We start from the raw sequence: 27,507 nt of genomic DNA on the forward strand, positions 1-27,507 counted from the left end.
ATGTCGGTGCGTCAGCTGGTGTGCCTGCGAGAGAGAGGGAAGAGGTAAAAGGGCGTATGATATACGATTGCTGTGTCACGATCCACATGTGATGAGCGTCCTCACAGGCGGGGAGCATCCAGGCTGCTCCCTCTGTCTGGTGATTTCCCTGTTAAAGAAAAGTAAGGGAGAGGGGGGCAAGGGAGGGAGAAAGAGAGAGAAAGCAGAGGTGAGAGAGAGAGAGAGAGAGAGAGAGGGAGGAGAGAGGAGCGCTCAGACAATCAGTGTGTGTCTGTGTGTGTGTAAGTGAGAGAGAGAGAGAGAGAGAGGTAGAAACAAGAGGAGAGAGGAGCTGGCTGGGAAACAACAGTTGAACAACAAATCCAGTGTTGCATGCAGCCTCTCCGGATACCTCTGCTGTCTTTCTGCTGCCGGTCACTGAAGGTAAGACCATCAGCCTGGGTGTCACACCTCTGAATCTGCACTCCTGCAGATTTGGGTGCATCCTGTTGTCTTTTTTTATAACTCTGTGCACTGCAAATGTAGTCAATCAAACTCTGTATCAGGCATGCCATCGAGGATCCAAGTATTCACTGCTATACCCTGGATGTGTTTCACGTGTGTGCATTTTTACGTAGCTGTACGTGCATCACACATGGGCTCGCTCAAAGAGAGTTTGAGTGACACTCCTGCTCACTTTTTTTTTCTCCCCCCCTACTCCTCCCTTCCTCTGTTGCACATCACTAAGCTCAGGTGTGCATTCCTGTTTTACTGCAGGGCAGTTCTACACCGTGCGAGTCCATAAACTGCAAGTGGTTGTGATTAGGACGCAGTGTGACATGATTTGTAATAAGAGGAAACATGTTTGTGTTGGCGCCGGTGGATTTGCTAATCAGGCACTGACAGCGAGGCTGGAAGGATAGTGGGAACCCGCGTGGCTTGCGGGACATTAATAGTGCGTTAATAGTGAACATCTCCGGAGATGCATGAATATGTGTTTTACAGGTGTGTGCGTTCATGGCTGTAAGTGTATGATTGACTTGGCCTGTTATGTTGGACCCCGAGGCTGCTGGCTTATGCTAGAAGTACATGATGACAGATACAATAGACTCTGTGGTAGGTAGGAGGAGGAGGCGAGCTACCACTTTGATTTGACTGAGGAGGAGAGGCGTGTGTGTGAGAATGATAAAGGGAGAAGGTGTTTAAATGAAAAATGAAGTGGCTACAAAAGAGTGTGGGATAATGTGAGTGGGGTAGGAGAAGAAGCCCAAGTAGGAGGAAAGGGGGAAAAAAAACATCTGAGAAAGAAAGAGACGGGCAGAGCCAGGAGGAGGACACAATAAATAGGAGAAACAGAATGAAACTGAGATGTGTGAGAGAGGCTGAGAAAAGAAGGGCTGGAGGAGGTGAGAGTGAGAGAGCATGACACAAGACGGGGCAGAAAAAAGAAAGCGATTGAGACCGTGTGATGCAAACAGCCCTCCAGACATCTCCGTCCACTTCCGGTGACACCAGATGAGAAACAGTTTGCGCGGCAACGAAAGAAGCGCCGCAGACTCTGAGAATCACCTCTGAACTGTTTGGGGAAGAGAAAAAGGCGAAGACGAGGAGTAGGAGGTGTGTTTGAAACACTGCACATTCAGCCAGGTGCAGATAGACAGCAATACTCTGGCAGAGCAGCACACACTTGGTTTTGTGTCTCATGTTTCATATTCTCTCACACACACACACACACACTGGGGCCCATTGTGAGTATATTTATTTGGACAGTGCTGAAGCTCTGATAGGCAGTTCACAATGTCTCACTGCCACAGGAATGTGCTTCTGACAAATGGATGCTCTACACGAACCTGAGGCCATCAAGGGGATCCTTAACACCAACCACCCAGACGAGCATGTGGCAGATATCTGCTGCCCAAAGAAACCCGGTCCAGAGCGATAAAACAAATGCGTCCACGACTCCTTTCGCTCCCTCTTTTTCAAAAACATCTTAGGCCTGGAGCTGCATTGAGGATTGATCTAGTTACATGCGCAGCTTTTTTAGCCCACAGCTCGCCACAGCTTTTCTTTCCCCCCACTTCTTTCTGACACGGATGGAGAGAACAGCAGAGGAGATGGAGTTGGGATTTGAGGTGCATGCGTGTTGACTCAGGAAGATTAGGGGGTTCTGTTTTTATCAAAGCGGTCAACAAACAGCTCCCACACTCTGGTTAAATGAGAAGAAAAAGAAACTGGAGAATATTTACACAAATGCCTTCCCTGTGTATTCTCCAATCTCAGTGCCTCTTATTTCCCACTGTTTCTGAGAAGCCTAAATTGTAAAGCTAACACAAGATTAGCTCCAGCTCACACAGCCGCCTGTCATTGGCTGTACAGTGCTCTCAAATCCACACTGTTTGTCTTATCTTTACTTGGGGGGAGGGGGGGGGATATATATTTAGTGAGGAGCTTAGCTTTTAGGAGAGTGGCACGTGGGGAGGGTAAGAGAGGGCGAATGTGTGTGTGTTTTAGACAGAGAGGAAGAGTAAGTTTGTGTGTGCGTTTTGAGAGCTGGCGTCAGTAGACAGTGGAAGAGCTTGGCACTCTGCATGCCAAACTGTGTGTGTGTGTGTGTGTGTGTGTGTGTGTGTGTGTGTGTGTGTGTGTGTGTGTGTGTGTGTGTGTGTGTGTGTGTGGTTGGACAGGTCTTTGGTTCTGTACACCCCCACCCCCCCTCACTTCACTGCAGTCAGGAATCTGCCCTTTAGTTTATTAAAAGCTGGTGAAACAATGGAGGGGGTGAGGTTGGGGATGAGGGCAGGTGGTGGTGAATAGAAAATCATGACGTAAACTCTGGGCATGATACAGAGCCGTGGCAGATCAGCAGCGAGGGTGATGATGTAGCAGTAAATGTAGGAGAGAAGGCAAGATTGAGTTATTCATGACAGACCATAAAACAACCTTTTCCCCCGCTCTACCTGTCACCTCGCCCTCACTCCATCTCCTCCATCGTCCTGTGATGCACCTGTTTTTCTCAGCAGGGCAGTGGGGGCTTAATACCCGAGCTCCCCATTGTGACTGCAGACAGGCCCATCACTGGACAACAACTGTGTACTCAGCTGCCGCCAGGCATAGGTGATAAAGCAGAGGATCCCTCAGAAGATCCGACTCCTCTACCCAGGCCATGTGCCGTCACACACCAACATCCCAGCAATGTTCACAGCCCCAGAGCAGGAGCATAATAACACCCACGAGAATACCACATGACACAGCCCTTATGTACATATGTGAGGGTTTGTGTGTGTGAGATGAAAACCCATAAGTAAGGTGGGCAGGGGATATTTATACTTGCACCCCACTGCTAAGAAGAAAACATGGTAACAAGTATTGTGCAATTCTGTTCTACACAACATACACTGGGGCGTCAGCGCAGTGTCACTTTTCATAACAGATTTTTGAGATAACGTAATTGTTTCACTTGTACCTCTTGAACAAAAGTTTTCATTATGACTTGTGTTTGTGTATCTTAGAGCAGTGGAAAACAGGGAAATCAGTTTTTGCTGTCACTGATCTGTGTGAACTGATCGATTGCTTGGTTTTATAAATGGTAAGAAAATAATGAAAACTGTTCACCACAGATACTCCAAAAGTAGTCAAAAACCTGAAGCAGATCTGGCCTGCCTGTATTTCAGACCCGTCATGATCGGTCTCTGTATCCCAGGTGAGCGTGGGGAGGCATCTTTCCCACAGTAGCCTCTAAGAGAGGCATCACAGTGTCTGCACTTCTTAAGCTTGGAATTATCTTCTCAGCTGAAGCCAAAACCTTCAGACCACACAAACTGTGGGGCTGTCTTTGTAGTAATGTGGTTTGGATTCCCACATATTATATATTTAACCCAGTTTGGATCTCTTTGCAGGTCCAGAGCCCTTTTTTAAATTAGCCGCCCTTTGGCTATGCTGCTAAAGTTATATAAAAATGAAGGAGAGTTTGTTTAATTTGATTTGTTCTATGACAGATGATATGTCTTTTTATAAGCAATAAGCACAGATCTAGATATAGGCCTGGAGTTACAGTGCAAATAATACATGCTGTGTAATAATTTCGTCTGCCTCTGGGCCTCCAGCTTTGGCACTCTTATTAGTTTCTGAGTACTGGGAATTTCACGTTGGTCAGTTGAAGAGGAAAAGAGATTGCTTTAGATTTGGAGGCCTTTGTGCTAAATTACTGAAGTTCCAATTTGTTTAAGTAAGACCTGAAGCAGTGGACGCACTCTACCAAATCACACCAACAGGTGCTTTATATTGTAAGGTACACCCTACAATAATACATACAGAGAAAAACCCAACAATCATATGACCCCCCCCCCCCCCCAGTGACAGTGGGAAGGAAAAACTCCCTTTGGTGGACATCTGCCGCAACTGGTTGGGGTAAGATAGGTAAAGGATAAATAAAGGTAATGGATAATTGCCATTTACCTGGTATAGGCCAAAGAAGCAGGATGTTCACGAAGAATCTAAAGCTAAAACTATTAGCTTTTTGCTAAATGATTTTACAATCATTTCTTAGTAACTCACTGTCATCTCAGGTCTGTCAGGCTCTGAATTTCTCCACATGAATGATGTGAATGAATTTGTAAAAAGAATGTCATGTTTCAATAAAAGGGTTTAGAGTGTGCTTCCTTACTTCACAAGTCAAAGCGTACATTCATGACGCTGCATTTTCACCTGACCCCATGAACTCAGTAGCTCGTAGAACCACCTTTAGCAGCAATAACGTGAAGTAATCCATTTCCCCATAGCTTTATCAGACTCTCACATTGAATTCTGGCACACTCTTCTTTTCAATGTTGCTTCAGTTCATTGAGGTTTGTGTGCCTTTGTTTATACACAAGTCTCTTAAGGTCCCGCCACAGCATTTCATTTGGGTTGAGGCGTATACACAGGTGTTCATGGTTTACTCAGTGACTGTAAGGTGCCCAGGTCACGTGGCTGTAGAACAAACCCAAACCATCACCCCTCCACCACCATGCTTGGCATTTGGTATGAGATGTTTGTGCAGATATGCTTCACCAAACGTGGTGCTGTGCATCACGGCCAAACATCTCCACTTTTGTCTCGTCTGTCCAAAGAACATTGTTCCAGAAGTCTCGTTTTTCATTCAGGTACAGCTTTGCAAACCTAAGCTGTGGTGCCATGTTCTCTACAGAGAGAAAATAGGCTTTCTTCAGGCAACATTTCCAAGTAAGCAATACACATTAAGGCTTTTTATAATCGTAATTTTTGTAACTACTAACGTTGGTAGTATAATATAAACTAAGTAGCCATTAAGTTTATATCTAAGACCTCTTTTACGCGCCAGCTGTACACATTAAAGAGTTAGTTCTAAGCAGTGTATTCAACTTACTTGTGTAACCATCTTAATTAAGGTAACATATTAAACAATTTAATATGTTGTAACTGTACTTAGTTGAAAGTTCTGTCTTTATTAGTGGTGGTCTTAACTCAATATATACATAAAAAAAATCACCCCACTACTCTATTGTTCTCCTCTTGTAATAATGCTACTCTGGACTACTTGTTTTTGCCTTAGACTTGGCAATATTGTGATAGCTAATTCAGCATATCTCCCCCATGTCCCTGGCTTCTGTAGAACACAACATACTTTCTCCTTCTTTGCTAGAACAGTACAAGTCTAACACTCTGAAGCAGCGGTCCAGCTGCTGCTTCCTGTAGTCTTACCTCATGCAGTGTTCCTATTCCACTAAGCTCTGAACATGGATTCCTGTCACGGATATCAGGACACAGGCTTTCAGTTAACACAACTAAGAACCTGGATTTGTTAAAGTAAAATCAATTCGAGTGATGTATGTGATACACCAAATGGAAGTTATCCATGTGATGAGGATGAGGGACGAGGTGGTTTTTTTGCTGGAGGTTATGGGGTTGGACCTGGTCTTGCAGCAATTTTTCTCCAACGATCATCAAAGGAGGTTGTTTACTTTAACTGAGGTGAAATTTCATGGGTAATTCAGAATTAATGACTTGTTGTATTGCTCACATAGCAGCACATTATAATGAAAGCAGTAAGGACCCAAGGTGACATAATGAGGTTGTATCCAGCACTCCTCCCAGAAATAATCATTTCTATCAGACATCAGACGGTACCGGTGCAACTGCTTGGTCTTGGGGATTAAAGAGAAAGATGTGATGGGAAAGGAACGATAGAGGGACTGTTTTTGGGAAAAGGAAAAGGTTCAGGTTTAAGTGGAACACCATGGGGATTTGTTTTTGTAATTATATCAGAAAGACAAGCTTGGTTGGACTTGATGATGGGGTTGATTCCAAACAATAGATCCAGGAAAGATATGGACCGTAACGGTCTCGGGTTTGCTGGTCATTATACTTGGATCGGTTGGGGGAATGGGGTGGAAGGGGCAATAGAGCTTGTTTTTCTAAACTCTAAGATCTCTATAAATATGAATTGGATAGGTGAGAGTATAAGGTACCTGGCATTTCACACATTAATAAGTTCTCAGTTTGTACATTCACAGTGCAGTAATGAACTCACTCAGCCAGATACAATCTCCATATATTATCCTGAAAGCCCCCATTATCTGAGTCAGCTGCCATTCGTAGCTCTGTATTGATACGACCAGCTTTCAGAGTTTAAGCATGAGTTGCCAAAAGAGACAGTAATAATGATGTGTGGTCACCTTGCGGTAAGGGCACGTCCCTGCTTGCATAGCAATGATGTTAGAGGGAAGCTGCCTCAGATGGATACATAACAAGCAGACGACAGTCATAGAAAGTCATCTCCCTGGTGCACATAAAAAGGTGGAAATGTCTGGCTAGCTCAACTAATTAGTAATCAGAGAGCGCAGAGCTGGCTGGAGACCAAAATTATGAGATTTAGGGTAAAATAAAGTTTGCTTGACTTGTCCTGGTATTTACTAGGCGGTTCACTCCTGTCATTATCTTTGATTGTTTTGCTTCATGGTAAGGCCTGTTGTCTAACAAAAACACATGTTCTGAGCGGAAATTTTGATTTATGAGGAAACACTGCGGATGTTTTTCCTGTGAAAACACCTAAATACAATTACATTGTCATGTTTGATCTGAACTGATTAAACACATTTCCCTTAAAAAGTGGGTTAGGAGATGCTGCAATCACATATGGTTTCTGCTCTTTCATCCAAAACCAGACTGTCGTCCAGCTAAGGCAGCATCCAGCTGTCACTGAGCGCCAAAACTACAGGAGCCAGAAAATTCACAGATTGACTGCATGTGTACTTTTAATAGGCAATTTGAAAGGGAAAATCAGTTGAATCGTCAATAATTCATTGTTTAGTCAGTTGAGAGCAGGGAAACCATATTATCATAATTGAAGCTGATAATGACCATTTTATCCAGACATCTGTGTGTTTGAATACAGTAGATATTAAGCAGTATTCCAGTTCATTGTAAATATGTCTCTCAGGCCATGCTGAATGTAGGTCTGTAGTGTAAAGTCCTCTTAAGTCGTTGTCTCCACTGAATTTTTAGGAAGGTATCTGACTTTTTAACTGCTATATGCACAAATTTGTTTGCCACCTGCTCACTAAGTTGCTATGCTTCTTTGAGCAAACTCTTTCCTGTTGCATTGATCATTTCAAGTGTTTTAGAAATATTGATTATGGAGGCTGGAAGAAAGGTCTAGTTCATTTTTTGAGTTCACGTTGCTTAGATTTTATGGGGTAGTAAGATCACATTTACTGGAAAATAAACCTGTTGACCACATATTCAGCTGACGTGCAGAAAACCTAAGAACTGCTTTACCACTTGAGTATTGGTTGTTTTCTGGGTCTCTGGGGACGTAATGAAGCTGTCATGTGTGCTCTGTAGTGCGCACTGCACTGAAAGGGAATTTGGAGGCCACGGGGCATGCAAGGTGTGCACAGAGGCATAAGTGAGGGTAGTCTCGGGTCAAAAGGAGCCCGACAGCAAATTTTTGTCTCACTGCCCCATTGCTGCTTAATCTGGTCTTTAAATGGATCAGTTATCATAGTTTTGTATTTTCGAATTCGCTTTTATTTTGTATTATTTTCAGTTAGTTCTCTGAGTGGATTTTCTTGTTTCGGATTAGTTTATAAAATGTTTACTTTTAGTTTTTAATTAGCATCAGAGTTTAAGTCTATTTTAACTGTTACTGTATAAAAGGGAATTGTCAGAGGCAAGATTTAGAAAAATCTATACAATTATTACAATAAAAACAGAACTTTTTGAAAGCAGTTGACTCTTGTGGACATTCAGAGTCTCGATAAACATGTCCCTCAGTGTCATCAGGCAAGCTGTAATTAAAGTTTTACCAGACACTAAAGGATATTTCCTCTATATTTCTATTTTATTTTCATTTTCAAAGTTCACAAAATCATTACAGTTAGTGTTAGTGTAGTGTAATTTTTATTTTTTTTCATAATAGATATTTTTTTCATGTCCAGTTTTATTCTACTTTTTGTAAGCTATATTCACATGGGTGCATGTAAATATGTAGATCATGTCGATCTAGTAAAAACAAGCCAACATCTGCTTCAATGTCCACTTTGGCTGATGCCTCTATTTTCCTCGTTTACTCTGTCTTACATGGGAACTGAATTGATTCCACTGTACGATTCTCAATGACTTGACTGTGTAATTTCTAAGACATGCACACTAATGATGCTGATAGCGATACCAGCAGCAGAGACGGGGATAACAGTGTTCGTTCTAATGGTATGGCTGGCAAAGCTGGAAGTGCTGATGGGTGCTGGCTGTCTAAAGCATCCTGTTGCATGAGCCGACTGCAATGTAAACCCTGCAGCACATGTTCGACAAGCCAACGAAACATCTCAGGGAATATTTATTTTAACAGGCCAAATGATACTTCTATTTCTCTCAAGAGGAATGTTAAGGTTAAATGATTCCCCCTTAGAAAGAAAAACACTGGGGTTGAACTAAAGGGGAGCTGAAGATGGAGAGATGGGTTAAAGGTTTTGCCCGAACTAGTTGCTTGGTTTTAGTTCAGAGGAAGAAGTGAGTGCAAGATGGTGCAGTGTTGAAAAGGGATGTAATAAAATGATAATAATAACATAATTTCATGTATTCGTGTTTTGTGAAAGTATTTTAGTGCAACTGACCTTTTTGGGAAGTTATTTTGAAATGTAGTAGGTCACAAATTGCTAGACATAGCTTTAAAACGCAAGACTATAAGTAATTCAGTCATGTGCCAAATGCATTCCTTGTAAGTAATAAAACAGGAAAGTTCTCTACAGGCTGAAGACGTTCCCTTAGGTTTGATCATTTTAGTAGCAGTACCAGCCACTTGCTGCAAATTATTGTAAATTGTTTCTGGTGATTAAGGACCCTGGAATGTACTTTATTCCACCCTTGGTCAATAGCGACTTCTTGGCTTTCAATATATTACCTCGCCTGCTGGTACTGCAGCTTCTGCATGCATGTCCTTTTCATGCTTTGGAGAGGCAAAGCGTGAAATGGACACGGTGGATGTCTGTTACACGTTTTTCCATGATATCGGGTGGAACTGTGACTAGGATAAAGCAACTAAAATAGTGCATATTGCATGAGAAAGGCAACTGGATGCATAGAAGCCTCAGGTGGGTGATTAGCAGATGTTTGGACACACACTCACAAAAACACTAATGCATTAAAGTTACATTTTCATTTTCTACTGTAATGTAACTCCACTTCTTGCATAGGTATGTAACTAAAAGCAATTGACTGAAGAGCTAGTTACAAATTGTCTTGAGTTAAAATTTCAATAATTTCCAAGTATTATCAAAGTACTATTCAAATAGGTTACATTTCACAAACTTTTTAAGTAGACATTATCACTTAATAACTACTTGTACTCATCATATGTCAAGAGGTGTCCACACAGGAAGCAACAACCAGCAACATGGCAACCTCAGACCATAGAGAGCAATTAGGTCATCTTACCATTTACACATTTACACTGTCACAAAGGAGGGAAACAAATGTCAGCAGCATGAAGTAGGCTAGTCATTTATGCTCAAACGTTAAACTTTTCTCAACTTCAAGGATTAAAGCACTTACAGGTGACAATGAATGATATGATTGACATATGACAGAGTGGAAAATACATCAGTGGGGTTATATAGTTGTCCCTGAAATTAAATACATATTCATTTAGTTGAGGAGTAATAAGGAACAGAATATTCATCTGACCACTTTATATAACCTGGAATTTTTCTAACTATTGTACAATCAACATCAGACTACTGATCTCCAAAAGTTGATTTTGTTCATCTGGACGTGGCGTTTTCAGTGGGAGAAACGTTTCGTCACTCATCCAAGTGACTTCTTCAGTCTCAGCTGACTGCAGGTTTCCCCAATCTTATAAACAGTACATTTGCATACTGACTGAAACCAGCCCACTGAAGGAACAATGGGCTGGGAGGTCGGTTCCTTCATCAAAATTATAACTTTCTTCTCATCCCAAAGCAACTGTGTAAAAGTCATATTTTTCCACAGCACCACTAATGAGCACCTACATTTACAAAGCCACGGTTTACACTTGACTTTAGTTGTACGTGTTTAAAAAAAACAAACACTTAAGCATAAATACAGCTCCTGCGACTCCATGTGTAACCACTTCTTCGTAAACCTTTAGCACACAAGTATAAATTGGGTCAAAGTATTTAAAATGATCACAAAGCATGAATTTATGGGTAGCTCGTGAAAATAGATAGATAATAATAGTTAATAAACTTTAACATGGCTATTTTGCTCCTTTCGCCATCTCTCACCCTACCATGCACTTAATTCACAACACATTTCAACATACCTGCTGCAGCCAGAACCAGGCTCACTTTTAACACAAACCCTATTGTCAGAAGGACTATAAAACTATGAAGTCGGGAAAAAAATTACCTAAATAAATGTGAAAATATGCAGAGGGCTTGCAGTCATGAGAGGGCTTGTTGGGAAAGTGAATTATTTTAATGAAAAAGTCATTCCTGGGGAGAGGAAAAGGCCCGGCTGCAGGCTGTTTGTGCATGGCTTAAGTTTCTCTTCTATAATAAAAGCACAAGGACTTATGTGTCCACATGTGTGTGCCGTGTGTGGGTGTACTGGGTTGAGCGTGGAATAAAGGAGACAAAGTAGACGGCCAGTTTCTTGAGACACACACACTCAAATAATTAATCTCAAAAACTGGCAGAAAAAAAAACTATGTCTGGAGATAGCTTCATCCACTACACACGAATTGTAGCATTTGGAACAGTTTGACTTGTGGACAAAACATAGAACGGCCACACGCAATATCGCTGCTTTTTCTGGTCTTTATCTCTTCATGTTTCCATTGATGCAGTTATGTTTGTCTTCTGCTTCCAGACTCTGATGGATTAAGGCAGCGGGGCATGGAGCAGCCTGCCCAAGAAACCCTCCTACTACCTAAAGCTTGCTGAATTTGAACCTACAGTGAGCTGACAGGAACAAAGCAGAGTCAAAGACAATCTCCTTTTGTGCAGCCTTGTGACAGAACAGACTCTGTAAGGAGGAGGAAGAAAAGCAACTACGTTACACGTTGGACATCCCGTGAGGATCAAGAGCCTCAGGGTGGCCCGATCATGAAACCTTCCATCTCTGGGGGCTCCCCCTCTGGTCTTCTGCTGGTTCTAATGTGCTGCCCCCTCCTGGGCTTGGTCCATTCTGCCAGCAGCAGAAACAAGGCCAGCGATAACGGACACGCACACCTGGGAGATGCTGACCCAGACCGCTGCATGAGGCATCACTTTGTGGAGACCATCACACACCCAATTTATAAATGCAACTCCAAGGTAAACCTACCAACACACTAAAAGCCAACCTTTCATATGAAATCTAGATAGTTGTCAATGTTTTTTATGTGACTTTTACTTTGTTTGATGTATTAAATGTTTATCGTTGCCAGTGTTTAAATGGAGTGCAATATAAGTTCAAAAATGAGACCATCCCCGAGTCTCTCAGTTCCCTCTGTCAGCCGGTGGTGTGATTTCTGTGTGAACGATGTGATTGAACTTTTCCACAAAAACCCAAAGGATGTGACAATTATTCTACACCCCGCGTAGCTCAGTGCCTGCCTTCTAGTGCAAGTGTCAAGAGCAGAAAACAACAGCTTAGAACATAAGTCAACTAATAACTGCAGGTGTTGGTATCAAGTTGTCCATGTTAGCTGATGAGCTGAAATTAGCCAGAACACAGTTTTATTTAAGTTGGATGGTCTGGAGATGGAAGTGGAAATTTGACTATCAGGGGAAACTGTGGTGGACTTCAGGATGTTTGGTTTTCAGAGTCACGGACAAACTGCAAACAGCAGGGTCTGCTAATTAATCTAATAACTTAGCTGGACATTTTAAAACGACTTTATCTGCTAATGTTACCAAAACTGAGTATGGCTAATCACATCTTGCTTGTCAGTGAAAATCATATCTGAATGAAAATGCTAGTTGGTTAGCTTGCCCAGCTAAAGTGATCATTGATTATAAAGTGTCACATGGTACTGATTTTAGTAAATCATGCAATGGCAAAGATATCTATGAGTAATATTTACTTTATACAAAATATGGTTTTCTTTTCAACATGGAGGTGGTTAGCAAGCTGTCTGCAATTTAGCTTTGATGTCTTTATGTTGATACGCAGTGTTTATACCGGTCTCCTGGTTTCTGTTCAAGATACAAGAAATACAGCACATACAACAGAACAACATTTTTTTGCAGGACAGTGTTGACTGGCGAAAGTACAAGCTGAGCATGAACCTGAGCTATAGCCTACTGATCACCTGGGTGGAGGTGTCAGCAATAACAGTGGTTTTCTAAGGTTGCACAGAGCTCCTTAAGGTAATGGGCCATTTGCTTCAAATCAAGCTCCTGAGCCTAAGAATAATACCCAGCAATGACTTAAGAGCCATTTTTTCTCACAAATTCCTTCCTTTCTACTAGTATTGCTCATTTCCCCTTGAAAGCCTTTCTCCATTTGACCATTCTAGTGTATCATTCTTTCCTTTGCTCTCTTAATCTCCATCTCTTTTAGAAGAGTCACATAGGAGTGTGTGTATATGTGTGTGTGTTGGTGGTTCTGGAGATGGGCCACGCTGCAGACATATTCTGCACCTCAGCTGGGGCTCAGATTTGGCTGAAGCTATCGTGTCGCTGTTAGCCTGCTCGCTCGTGCACTGCCAGGTGCTAAAGAGGGGGAGAGAGAGAGATGGGGTGAGGAAAGAAGAAGAAAAGTGGAGAGGCAGTGATTAAACAATGGTGTGGTGTGTATCCTGACAACTTAAAGACAGCCACTTGACGTAAAGAGACTGATGATCCCACTGAGTAGCACCAAACATGTGAATGCTATTGTAGGAAGGTGCTGTCGATTTTCCCTCTTTCCTTTTGTTGTGCACCAGTGCAGTTGCTTGTCTAGCGTGAGTGATCTGTTCTTTGGTCTTTTTTTAATATTCTGACTATGAGTGCATCAAGCAGGTGGCCAAACCGCAACTCGGCTCAGGCGAGGCAGGGCTGAACACACACTCAGCATGAGCTTGGCTTTCTATTACAGCGCACAGAGAGCCGAGTGGAAGCCTAACTGAGCAACTGTTTTACACCTCAGGCCTGATTTAGACTTCTGTGGTGAATCTTTGTAGTGCCTACAATGTAACCTACGTAAGTGGCCGACTTCTTGCCGGCATTTATGCCTGTGCTGGTGCGTTATGTGCTAGTTAGCATGTGGTCGTGTCCTTTGTTTTATATGCGGTGCCAGCGGATAGAAACCAATAAAATGATGGGCCCTCACGCTTTGTTGTGTTCTTTTTTGTTGTTTGCTTCTTTTCTGGGGTAAACTATATTGGTTCCTCGAGTCTTTCCACTTTCATATTTTGGCTGTGTACAGTACTGTGCAAAAAGTTTGAGCCAGCTGTCATTTCTTTATATTTAGATTCTGCAAAGCCAAACTTCCCTGTCCTTTTAACCTCTTAAGCCCCAAGCCTAACTGATCTCCTGCCTTTTGCTCCCGTGTCAGGGGACGTTGGGGCTTAGGAGGTTGTCTTGAGTGATGGGTCCTCAGGTTGTCTGAAGGTGTTTTAAAGCTTTTCTTTGAACATTTTCATTCCAGTCCTTGTACCTGACCATTTTCAGAGGATTTTCATTTTTAATTCTTGAGTTTTAAATCCCTTAATGCTGACCTATGAATTAGTATCACAAAAGTCATTTAACAAATGTAGCCAGCGTTGTGTCTACACAGACAATTTAGTAAATAAACAATTTTAAAAGTATCTTCTGTCACTTTATTTTGTCTTTTGTCAAATAGTTTTATAGACTTAAAATAGCAGTAGTAGGCAATTTGGAAAGAGCTGTTAGCTGAAAACTTGTTGCCATATCTCATCATGTTGTGCATTGTGCCCTGAAATATTTAGAGGAAACTGGGGGACAAAATAAGTGGCAGGCTTAAAAATATACATCAGATAAACAGTATCTGAAAGGCCCGTTCTTAAGGAACAGGAAAAAGTCCAGTAAAAAAAAAAACTGACACAAGACCTGAGCGATGCATCTGGCACTCCAGTTGATCCAACTTCAGTTTGATGACCATCAGAAATGGTCTCAAGAAGGCAAGAAGGAAGAGAAACAGGGAAAATGTACTTATAATAACTTTATTTATATAGAACAGTTACAAAGGGCTTCATAGTTTGGATAAAAATGCATTAAAGTTAAGTGCACATGTTCAACCATGCAAGCACACAGTCGCTTTCATTCCTGCATACACAGTCCTATACACGCATAGCAGAAGAAAAAAAAGGCCACAAATAGACAGCAAAAGATTAAGTAGAAGCTAAACTATAGAAATGAGATTGCAGCAGATGTTTAAAACAAACCCCAGATTCAGCCAACCTGAGCTACAACCACAAAATCGTGATTACCACAAGCTTTAAGATAAGAGCAACAGTTAGGAGACCCCGATCAGATGAGGTTGGCTGCAGTTATGATGTCTCAGTAGCTCTGCTTTATACGCAGGAGCCCGGTCATGAAGGGCTTTATATGTTGTTAGTAACATTCTTAAATGGATTCTGAATGCCGGCTAGTTTTTGTTTTGTTGCATTATGTACCAACTGAAGACGGGCTGAGGAGGCTGAGAAATGCATGTGAAAAGTGAGCAGCAATAATCAAGACAGAAGAAAATTGTGTGTGTACAAGAAGTTCCACATTATTTGGAGGCAATTAAGGTTTGATTTTTCAAATGAATCTTAAATGAAAGAAACAAGACTAGATGAAGTATGGCAGATTACACAGTGAACTGGACTAAAAAATCAGTGGCACCAGGTCTTATAGAGGTGGATCTTTAGAGGATTTGTATGAACAAGAGAGGGGGACAACAGCGAATGTCTACAGCCATCTGTAAAACATGGCTTGGGGCCAGTAGTGTTGGGGATCAGGCCTCAACATTATTGAAGCAGTGTGGGATCACCTTGACAGAAAACAGAACAAAAGGCAGAAACATCCAAAGAACAGCGTTGACTGACCTTCAAAAAGCTGAAAATAAGAAATAACGAAAGCTTTAAAGGTGGTCATAAAAGTGGCCATACAAAACACTGACTTTGTGTGTTTTTGCCTTCTATACTCTGTGTATTGTTACACATTTTTCCTGTTTTCCTAGGAACAAAGAAATATGGGGCAGCTCAAGCTCAAGCAGTGCTGTATGACTAGAAAAAAAAGCTCTCTCTGCTGTCTGCAGCCCAGGTGTTGAGTAATATTCTGGTAGCAAACTCCTCCATTGTAAATTTGAACTTACACCATCACTACGCTAATTCCACAAATAAAGTTGAGTTTACAGGGTGCGAAGAGCACAACTCAGCCAGTGGAAGCAGTTGTATAATGTCCTCTGTGGATCTGAGGGGAGAAGAAAAATAAACCTGGGGATTTCATTATGGTTATCTTGGCACTGTGCAGCGTGCAAAGAAATAGGATTGGGTTTGTTTTTGAATGACTTTCCTGCTTAGATGCTAACGCAACTCTTGTCTGAGCATCTGTCTCAACTTATTAGCAAAAACATGATGAAAACACACAGGTTAGATCCACAGTGTGTGGTTTCCTGCCAGTGCTGAACTGCTGCTTTCTCGGGTTAATGTAAGTAACAGTTGTGACCTGTTTCACCGGAGCTGAAGAAAATTTCTTCCTTAATTGTGAAGGAAAAAAACAATATTTCATACACTGATGTTGTTATTTATTGTACTTTTTTGTCCACAAACATAAAAATTGTACTGTTTTGTTTTTTTGCAGTGCAGTAAAAATGAGTGAAAAATTGTTCAAGATGTTGATTTTTTTTTCTTCCCTCTTTGTTCTCTGCTTATTTTCACCCCTGCTGGGTTTTTGGTGTTGATGTGTGAGTATACTGTACATTGTCATTTATGTGACACTAAACCAACTATAGGGTTCAGTTATTCAAAGAAATGTAGAAAGCCATCTGACAAATGGATTTATCAGAAATTGCCTTTGATTTGTGTTCAAAAACACAGAACACACTTACCAGTTATTACCAGTGTAAAACTAGTTCTTCACCTTGAGTTTTATTTAAGCCTGTAAAGCCTGAAAATTTCCAGAAAATTCCTTTCTATCAAACTATTGTTTGTCAACCCTTCTGACGAATTTGCATGTATAAGATTTAATTTGTATCATTTTTGCTACGTCCAGGATTTTTGTGCAATTCATTTTTCATAGTTTGTTTATCTTAAACCAAAAAAAACATATTAGAGGGTTATAGTTCTTAAAAACTGATGCATCAAATCTGATATACTTGGCATTACAGGGTTAATTATAATTTAAGTGCATTAAAAAAAAATTCCAAAGTTACATTTTTTTTTTATAATTAGGGTTCCAACTAACTATTACTTCCACTGCTGATTAATTAATGTGTTGTTCAGTAAATGAAATATCAGAGCACAGGAGAGCCTGAGGTGACCTAAGGCTATAAAATCAAGCTTTCATATGAGAAACTGAACTGAACGTGTTATTCCTCTTAAGTATTACTGCCCTCACAACCCAAGCACAATGGGGCAGAAGAGAATGTGAAGACCACACATGATTTTCACCAAGTGTTTCACCAAAACGTTTAACATGGAGTGAGTTCTTCGGTTATGTGTCTTGTGTGAACAAGTGCTGTGCAAGTAAACCAAAAAAATAATGGTGACAACGTTCAGTCAAAACAAATAATCTGGAGGTCAGCGAGCAGCTGAGTCCGTAGGCCCAAATTGTATATCTGCAGATGAGCAAACCAGGTGTCAGCCATTACTCCCAGGGAGCCATTCCACACATCCAAGCAACGACAAAAAACAGGAAGTGGATCTCGAGACCCTCTAAAGGCCAAGATGACACTTCAGCCTCTAAAACATTAAAACAAACTCTATAACATATTAAATGCATGAAAAAAATATTCTTGCTGTAAGAGACTACAGTAAGCAAACACAATCCCCCATCCCCACACACAGACAAAAAAAAGAAAATATTTCACATGCCCCATGCATCTGAATGGATCAGTCACACAAGCTATCCATTTGACGACAGCACAGATTACTGTGTCGACTCTGGATTTTGTCTTTAGGACATATGGGACTTCCTCACGGGAATCACAAATATTTCAGTGCAGGGTTGCAGAAAACTCGTCCTTCATTTCCGAGTATCTTAGTTCTTAACATAATTACATCTGTCTAAACTTGGACAGCAACACTGCTGCGGACATGCTAGTTGATGACAAAGTTTTAATGCTTTTATTTTGAAATTTTGGTTATTAATTACTTTTATTTTAAAAGACAAATGCTTACATTCTTTATGTCACACTGTAATTACATTGTTACCTAACAGATCCACGTGCATTTAGCAACCCCGGCTCAAATAAAGTCCAATGCTGCTCAGTTTTAGTCTGAAAATCCAAGCAGTGACTTTTTTAAGTAAAACAGCAGCTGTTGTTGGAAACACTGAAGTAATTTCAGCCAAAATAAGCACCATTATTCCTAATTACAAAAGTACTTGAGTTTAGAGCATAAAACCTCAAATTCAAATTAAAAACTGCCAATAAAAAAACCAAAGTAGGAAAAAGTAACCACAGCACCTGTCACTAAAACACAACAGACCGATGAATGCAAGGTTCATGTCATATTGGAGTTTTCATGATTAATCATAGCTACTTTTCATCGTGAGAATTCAAGAATTTAAGATAATTCTTTTAAAAATTATTACACAACTAACACACATCCAGCTCCAGTACTTTTGCACTCCACCTTCAGTTTTTTACTTTCGTGTCCTATTTAATTTTATTCCGTTTTATTTTATTTCTTTATATAGCACCAAATTACAACAACAGTCAGTTTGATGTGCTTTATATTTGCACTGCTGACATTTGTCCTATATGTATAGAATTACATTTATATAACACCCATCAGACCAGGGGCACGTCCAGAGGGGCCCACAAGGTGGTACAAGCCCTTTTGAAAATATATAATACTTGTATATTATATAATTTTAAATAATTATATAAATAATAAATACAAAGCTAGTCTTGTATTTACATTTTACAATATAGTTCAAAGGAAATTTACAGTTTGTTGCAAAATTACATACTACTACTACCGCAGATGAAATTGCAGTGATGATGATAATAATAATAATAATAATAATAACAATAACAACAACAACAACAACGACAAAAACAATAACGATAATAACGATAACGATAATAATAATAATAATAATAATAACAATAACAACAACGACAAAAACAATAACGATAATAACGATAACGATAATAATAATAATAATAATAATAACAACGACAAAAACAATAACGATAATAACGATAACGATAATAATAATAATAATAATAATAATAATAATAATAATAACAACAACAACAACAACAACAACAATAACGATAATAACGATAACGATAATAATAACAATAATAATAATAATAATAATAATAATAATAATAATAATAATAGGGAAAATGAGCCTGACATGTTGCATCTAAAATAATAATTTCTTTTTTTCTGTATTAAAAGAATGATCCCTCCGACAGCAGTATATTGTCACTAGATTCTGTTATTAGTGATGTTTTATTTTCCACTTTAATAAAACATAATCATACATAAAATTAGAAAAAACTGATAAAGGTGCAAATTAATAAAAAATGTATACTGTACATCTTGAAAATTTGCAATATAAATTAACTGACTTTTTAAATAAGTTTCCTTTGGGAAAGTTTTGAGTTATCAGAATCTCCTCCAATAACCTTTTCTTGAAATTGAGCCTCTAAATGTTCCTCAAGGACCCTCCAACATGAACAAAGTTGCTTGAATGAGCCCATGATGACTGCTTAGTAATGGTTTATATCACTTTATATCACTTTTAACAGGAAGAAACCTCCAAAATAACCAGGCTCAGAGAAGGGTGGCCATCAACCGATGAGAATGGAAATATACAGAAGTACAAACTGAGTCGTTTAAAATGGTGTACGTTCACCCGATAATAGTTCATTATGGCACTTGAACAGTGCTGTGTCAGTACTGAAGCTTGCATAGGTTTGTTTAATGTAGCGGCTTTAAGATGGCGCCGGTGAGGTCGGCTGCCGTCACGACTGCTCCGACCACTTTTTCTTTGTCTTTGTTTTTTAAGTTAGTTTTCAGCGTTTCTAAATCGGCAAAATCATCACCATTGGGTACATTAGGTATGACAGTGACACTCTTGTTTCTATTGGTTTACAATGTACTCACAATTCGAAGTTTTTAACTCCGGATCCGAGCTGGCCGAGTGAGATCTCGAGGGAGAACAAAGGGAAGCGGCGGCGGCCTAGAGGGAAGCGAGCCGGCGTCAGGAACAGGCTGAGAGCTCGTGCACACCGCACACCTCTGCCTAGCATCCTGCTCGCCAACGTCCAGTCACTGGAGAACAAGCTTGACGACCTCAGGGCCAGGATAAAGTTCCAGAGAGACATTCGGGACTGCAATCTCCTCTGCTTCACCGAGACATGGCTGAACCCAGCGGTGCCGGACCACGCCATCCAGCCGGCCGAGTTCTTCTCGGTTCACCGCATGGACAGGACATGGGACTCGGGGAAGTCAAGGGGAGGCGGCGTGTGTTTAATGGTGAACAACAACTGGTGCAACAGTGCGAACGTTGTTCCTCTCACACGCTCCTGCACACCAAATCTGGAACTACTGTCCATCATGTGTCGTCCTTTTTATCTACCTCGGGAATTTACATCGGTCATTGTAAGTGCCGTTTATATTCCACCACAAGCGGACACGGTCACCGCCTTATGCGAGCTGCATGAGGCACTCACACAGCACCAGACACAACACCGGGACGCTGCGCTTATTGTGACGGGGGACTTTAATAGCGCCAACCTCAAACGCGCAGCGCCGAACTTTTATCAACACATCACCTGCCCCACCAGGGGTGAAAGGACACTGGACCACTGCTACACTACGGTCAAGGACGGCTACAAGGCACAATCCCGCCCCCCGTTTGGCAAATCTGATCACACCGCCATCTTCCTCATGCCAAAATACAAACAAAGGCTGAAACAGGAAGTTCCGGTTCAGAGGAAGGTCGCGCGCTGGACGGATCAATCGGTGGCCGCGTTACAGGACGCACTCGATGACGCAGACTGGGGCATGTTCAGAAACAGCTCCGACGATGACGTCAACGTGTTTACGGAAGCGGTTGTGGGATTCATCGGGAAACTAGCGGATGATACCGTGGAGACAAAGACTATCACAACGTTTCCCAACCAGAAGCCGTGGGTGGATAAAACCATCCGCGACGCTCTGAGATCCCGCACCGCTGCCTACAACACGGGACTCATGACGGGGGACATGGACCCGTACAAAGCCGCGTCATATAACGTGCGGAGGGCGGTGAAAGAGGCGAAGCAGCGCTACGGGAGGAAACTAGAGTCACAACTCCAACAGAGTGACTCTAGGAGCCTGTGGCGGGGACTAAGGACAATAACGGACTATAAAGCACCAACAACCGGTATGACGAACGCGGCCGTGACTCTGGCAGACGAGCTGAACACTTTCTATGCTCGCTTCGAGGCTGCAGCTAAGGTCTCCAACAATGCTAGTGTTAGCGGCGCTAACGGCTGCAGACAGGAAGATACTGCCAGCACCGGAAACGTGCTCGTCATCTCCGAGCATGAAGTAAGGAGAGCCTTCAAGAGAGTGAACACCAGGAAAGCAGCAGGACCAGACGGCATCCCAGGTCGTATCCTAAGAGACTGCGCATACCAGCTAGCTCCTGTGTTCACTGAGATATTCAACATCTCTTTATCTCAGTCGGTGATCCCCACATGCTTCAAAGAGTCCATCATTGTTCCTGTCCCGAAGAAACCCCACCCTGCTTCTCTCAATGACTATCGCCCTGTAGCCCTCACCTCAGTAGTGATGAAGTGCTTTGAACGCCTGGTCAGAGACTTCATCATTTCTTCACTACCAGACACACTGGACCCACTACAGTTCGCTTACCGTCCAAATCGTTCCACAGACGATGCCATCTCTCATCTCCTCCACACATCACTGACTCACTTGGACACTAGAAGGGGGAATTATGTTAAAATGCTCTTCATAGACTACAGCTCTGCATTTAACACCATAATTCCCTCCACACTCACCACCAAGCTGGAGCATCTGGGACTCAGCTCATCTATGTGTCAGTGGATCTCCAACTTCCTAACTGGCAGACCACAGGCAGTAAGGATGGGCGGACATGTCTCAGCCTCCACCACTCTCAGCACTGGAGCCCCCCAGGGGTGTGTTCTGAGCCCCCTGCTGTACTCTTTGTACACATATGACTGTGTGGCCACTACCAGCTCCACCACCATCATCAAGTTTGCTGACGACACCGTCGTGGTGGGCCTGATCTCTGATAACAACGAGACGGCCTACGTGAAGGAGATTAGGAATCTGGAGAACTGGTGCCAGAGGAACAACCTCCTTCTAAACGTCAGTAAGACAAAGAAGCTGATAGTGGACTTCAGCACTAAGCAGGAGAGGAACTACCAGACCCCCGTCATCAACGAGTGCCCAGTGGAGAGAGTGGACAGCTTCAAATACCTCGGAGTTCACATCACGCAGGACCTGTCATGGTCCTGTCACATCAACACCGTGGTGAAAAAGGCCCGACAGCGTCTCTACCACCTCAGACGCTTGAGAGACTTCCAACTGCCCTCCAAGGTGCTCAGGAACTTTTACTCGTGCACCATAGAGAGCATCCTGGCGGGAAACATCTTAACCTGGTTCGGGAACAGCACCATGCAGGACAGACGAGCTCTACAGAGGGTTGTGCGGTCAGCTGAGCGCACCATCCGCTCCGAGCTCCCTGACCTGCACTCAATCTACAGCAGGCGGTGCTGGACCAAGGCCAGGAAGATCGTGAAGGACCTCAGCCATCCCAACAACAGACTGTTCTCTCTGTTGAGGTCAGGAAAGCGATTCCGCTCCCTGAAGACCAACACAGAGAGACTGAGGAGGAGCTTCTTCCCGCAGGCGATACGGTCTCTCAATCACACCACCACACAGTACTGACCCACACATACAGTTCTTACACACACTGGACATTCTGGACTTTGTTTTTGCACAACACTGGTCACTATATTCTTCATTTCCGGTTAATACTTGTACAGCTGCTGTTATTGTGTATATATTTATTTATATTTAGATTTCTTCATACATTCTTATATAGTTCTATATTGTGTATTTTGTTGTACAGTTATTTTATTTTCAACTTTAATTTATATATTTATCTTTATCTTATTCTTCCCAGTTAAATTTACCCTTCATTCTAATTTGTGTTGTACAGTTATTTCATTTTTAACCTTAATTTATATTTTATTCCTTCCTAGTTAAATTTACCCTTTTTAATTTTTCATATTTATTTCCTATCTTATTCATAGCCTTTTCCTTTTTTGTTTTCTTTAGGTCACGAGCAGTTGTCCAAGCATTTCACTACATATCGTACTGTGTATGACTGTGTACGTGACAAATAAAATTTGAATTTGAATTTGAATTTGGCTCATGAGTAAAAGGAGGAGCAGGAAAGGTGCAGACAGAGAGGAGGCCAAAGTTTGATAGCCTGATCCTTTGCCAGGACAAAGACAAATGGTCTTAAAGTGGCGACAACACTGTTCATATGTGTGTGTGTGTGTGTGTGTGTGTGTGTGTGTGTGTGTGTGTGTGTGTGTGTGTGTGTGTGTGTGTGTGTGTGTGTGTGTGTGTGTGTGTGTGTGTGTCACCCATACATGGCCCCAGACAGGCCTTTATCAAAGTGGGTACACGGGTGGCGACACACAGCAGCTGGCAGAAGGACATGACACAGGAGTCAGTTTAGGGAGGCGACAGGAATTCAGTGACCTACAGAGGAATGCCGGTCGGACAGTCACAACACTAATCAGGCTGGTGATGTGTGTGTGTGCTGACTGGTTAAACTGGGGAAAGGTTTCATATGCTGGCTTTGTTCCCTCTAAACAGCACAGAAAAAAAGTGGCCAACCACGCACACATAAACACACACAGAGCCCAAACATCTTTTTACTCCCCTTAAAGAGCCTGAAGGTCAACGAAAAATGCTTATCTGTATTTTTCATAACATCGCCTTTTCGCCTACTTCTTTCTTCCAGATGGTGTTGCTGGCGCGCTGCGAGGGCCACTGCAGCCACACGACCCGCTCCGACCCCCTCATCTCATTCAGCTCAGTGCTCAAACAGCCCTTCAAGAGCACCTGCTCCTGCTGCCGGCCGCACACCTCCAAGCTGAAGGCGGTGAGGCTGCGCTGCACTGGCGGGACTCGCATTACGGCCACTTACAGATACATCCTCGCCTGCAACTGCGAGGAGTGCAGCTGAGCAGACAGCAGTACCCTCCCAGACCCTCAAGACTCTCAAGAGCCGGCAGTTTTCTTGGCCACAGACCTTCCTCTCAAGCTGTCCAAAGCATTTTGGTTGATTATTGGATCAGAAAACGGCCCCAGAGATACTGGTTGTTAACTTGTGAGTGATAGTTTGGAGCAGTCAGATCAGCCTCACGTGGGCCTTAAAATTGACCTACAGCCCTTGGGACTCAGACAGAACATACTATACCCTTTCTATTATGTGCATTCAATCAGTACAAACAATGCAAAGCATATTTCTTCAGCTCACAAGGCCAGACACCACAAACTGCAGCTCCCAGGAGCCCGCTGGAGACCCTCCTCGCTGCAGAGACACACTGCACTCATTATAAGCCTCCGTAATTCATAACACACACGCTCAAGAACCACAGAATGAGAGCTCATTGCAAATATCTGTAACAGCCTTCTCCCTGCTCCATAAAAAAAGGGAAGAAAAAAAAGAAGAAGCGTTTGACGACTAAACAAAATGCCTCGTTAAAAAGCAGCATGGGAAAGGACAAGCGGGTCCGCGTGAGCCCTGACATGTGCTGGATCTACAGTGGAGCACCTGCGCCGTGCTTACTCACCCAGTAACATTTTACACACTCCCTGCAGACTTTCATCTAGCTGTGTAAAACATGACTGATGCTGACAGGAGAGCTCATCGAATGAACAGTAGAAAAAAAAAAGAAGAAGAAAAAAGTAGCGTAAGAGGAGCCCAGAGGATGCAAGAAGACCACTGATGAAGGTTTTAGCAGCCTCTGGGTCAGCGGCGTGGACTGTCAATAGACTGCCAAGGGTATCAGTGCTCATTTAAAGTATAACCTGTTCTACTTGGATCTTTGTGATGTTCATGTTGACGTTATTGTAACTGCCGCTACTATCACGCCGGATTGATTAAACTTGCCGCTATTGCCTGTAACGTATTGTTAGTAATGACATGTCCTGTGTCCAACATGATGAATACAGAACTTCACACTCACTATTCATACTCTGTGTGTGCATTTGTACATGCGTGTGTGTGCCGCAGGCTCATTTGCAAAACTTGTGGTCACTTTATTTGAATTGGAAAAACTGTGTTCAAATTGAGCTTTTTCCATCATTAAGGCTTCAGTTTTTTTTCAAACCACAAAGAATTGAGAGCTCACTTTTAGTATTTGAGCTGAAATAATGGGTGGTTGAAAGCAAAGAAAGGCCATGGTAGCTTGAATTTTAAATGCTTCTTTCTAAATGCACAGCAGTTATCTTCACTGCTTTGGAGTATGCTAATTTATGTCATACATGTTAAGTTAAATCCTGTGTGTCTGGCATATACAGCAGGACGTCCTTTCTTTCTTCTTGTTTTGGCTGCTCCCTTTAGAGGGTCACTCCAGCACATCATCTGCCTTCATTCTAGCCCCGCATCCTCCTCTGTCACACCAACCCTCTGCATGTCCTCCTTCTTTACGACCATCTTCTCCATCTTCAACATCCTTTGTCCAATATAAAGTATCTACCATCCCTTCTCTGCACATGTCCAAACCATTTCAATCTCACCCGTCTAACTCTGCCTCCTGAGTTGTCCCTCCGATGTACTCATTTCTAATCTTGTCTATCTTGATCATTCCTAATAACAATCATAACATCTTCACCTGCTCCACCTGCAACTGTGGCTATCCAAAATCCAAATCTCCAAATCATACATCATAGCAGGTCTCATTACAATCTTGTAAACCTTCCTTTTCACTCTTGCTGCTATGCTTCTGTCACATATCACCCCTGACACTCGTCTACACCCACTCCGCCCTGCCTGCACTCTCTTCTTCACCTCGCAGCTACTTCTTGTAGCTTCACCGTTACTCTCGTCTCCCTCTCATTCACACACATGTATTCTGTCTCGACTTCTTTTCTCTTTGCTGCATACCTCCACCCCTCCAGGCTCTCTTCCACTGGCTCCCTGCTCTCACCACAGATCACGATGCTGTCTGCAAACGTCATAGTCAGAGAAGGCTTCTGTCCGCCTCTCCATCACCACTGCAAATAAGAAGGGTCTCAGAGCCAATCATTTATGTAATCCCACCCAACCTTGAACTACACCTTAAAGACACACTCTGCAAACATGACCACAGTCTCACTGTCCTTGTACATATATTTCACTACCCTCACATACATGTCTGCTACTCAGAGATAGTTGGTAGCACTCTCAAAATGTCTGGTCACTAGGGAAGTGATTTCCCGACTGGTTGAGGAGCAGCTGCTGATTGTTGCTGGGTGAAACTGATCGAAGAGGGTGTTGCTCCAAAAACCTCTGTGTGATCACTTTGGTCACTGGCAAAAGTTTGCAAGTGTCTGCAAACAAACACTCTTCCATACAAACTAAAGGTGACTGTAGCCATCTGCTTGCAGCCACAGCAATCACAATGAGGTTTTCAGTGCAGCACCGTATGATCAGCTTCACCTAGCAACTCCTGCAGCCATGAGGTACCTGGACTTACCTTGGGGTCACTGACTGTTTTAAGCCCTGCATGAACGATCATCAGCAATCAGTTTCACAGTGACTGCCAGCAACCACATGCAACCAGTCTGGGAGTACTTATTCTTCCCCAGTGACTGGCGGCCATCCCATCTGCAGGCCTGTGTGACTGGTGCCTTAACAGATCACTTATCAGTTTGTGCAGTTCACTGCAGAACGACTAAAATGGGTAAAAAAAAAAAAAAAGCCAGTCTTAGGAAATGGAATAGTTGTTTGATGTTCTGCTATTAATTAAACCTCTACATGTCATTAAATGTCTTATCAGAAAATTTAACACTTCAAAAATAAATCAATGAAGAGAAAGACAAACTTAATGTGGGATAAATAATATGTTTTGTGTGAATTTCTTTCACTTAAAATGAGAGGGAAAAGTTTACAAAATGAACTTTTATTGATTATGAACTGAAGCAAGTACAAGTTTTATTATGATTTTTTTTTTTACTGAGATACAAAGGAGCAGATGTCTTCTCAAAAACATCCACACAGCCAGAAGTCCCTTTTGCAAACACATCTAACCCACTAAGATGGAAGTGGTGGAGTTTAATACAGACACTGGAAGCTAGTCACCTAGAGGTGATGTAGATATCTGTGGGGATTTTTGTCTCTTAATACATTTCCTTATTTACCCCATGCAAATCCGTCTGCTGAGAACAATATGAGGAAACTGATCTGACTTCTTGTTCTGTCAGCTCTAATCTAAGTCACATAAACCCAGACAGAGAGGTGACTGCTGATCCTATGGTCACTGGAATCCCACTTTGTAAGTTAAAACATTTCAGTGCAGTCAGTGGTAGCTTAGCAATGACATGTGCTGCTTGTAATATGAACTTCATCCAGCCCTGAAACAGCTGGAGAAGAGAAGCTGATCTTAAAGGGAAATTAAAAACAGTAACAGTGGATTATATGTGTGCATCATCCTTTGTGCATCCCTAGTGCTCATAGCAGACATTCAAATCCAGAGCAGGAACCATAAAAGTCAGCTGCGTGCAGATGAATTCATAGAACTGAAAAAAGAAATGAAATACAAAAAAGCTTTAGGATTGTGACTGCAGGTATTTAATGGTTTGCTTCTATACAGTTTTGCATCATAGCGCATAGAGAAGACAAA

General features: G+C 42.2%; 1 protein-coding gene across 1 annotated transcript; it reads left to right on the forward strand.

Annotated features, from left to right (window-relative positions):
* The first annotated feature begins 216 nt into the window (after nt 1-216).
* Nucleotides 217-26,738, forward strand: ndp (norrin cystine knot growth factor NDP). Its single transcript, XM_080902183.1, has 3 exons — nt 217-423; nt 11,347-11,792; nt 23,640-26,738. Exons 2-3 carry the CDS (start codon nt 11,583-11,585, stop codon nt 23,862-23,864), a joined length of 435 nt encoding a protein of 144 aa, XP_080758309.1. The 5' UTR covers nt 217-423; nt 11,347-11,582; the 3' UTR covers nt 23,865-26,738.
* Nucleotides 26,739-27,507: the final 769 nt, after the last annotated feature.

This window comes from Rhamphochromis sp. 'chilingali' (assembly GCF_963969265.1).
Source record: "Rhamphochromis sp. 'chilingali' genome assembly, chromosome: 14".
Taxonomy (NCBI): domain Eukaryota; kingdom Metazoa; phylum Chordata; class Actinopteri; order Cichliformes; family Cichlidae; genus Rhamphochromis; species Rhamphochromis sp. 'chilingali'.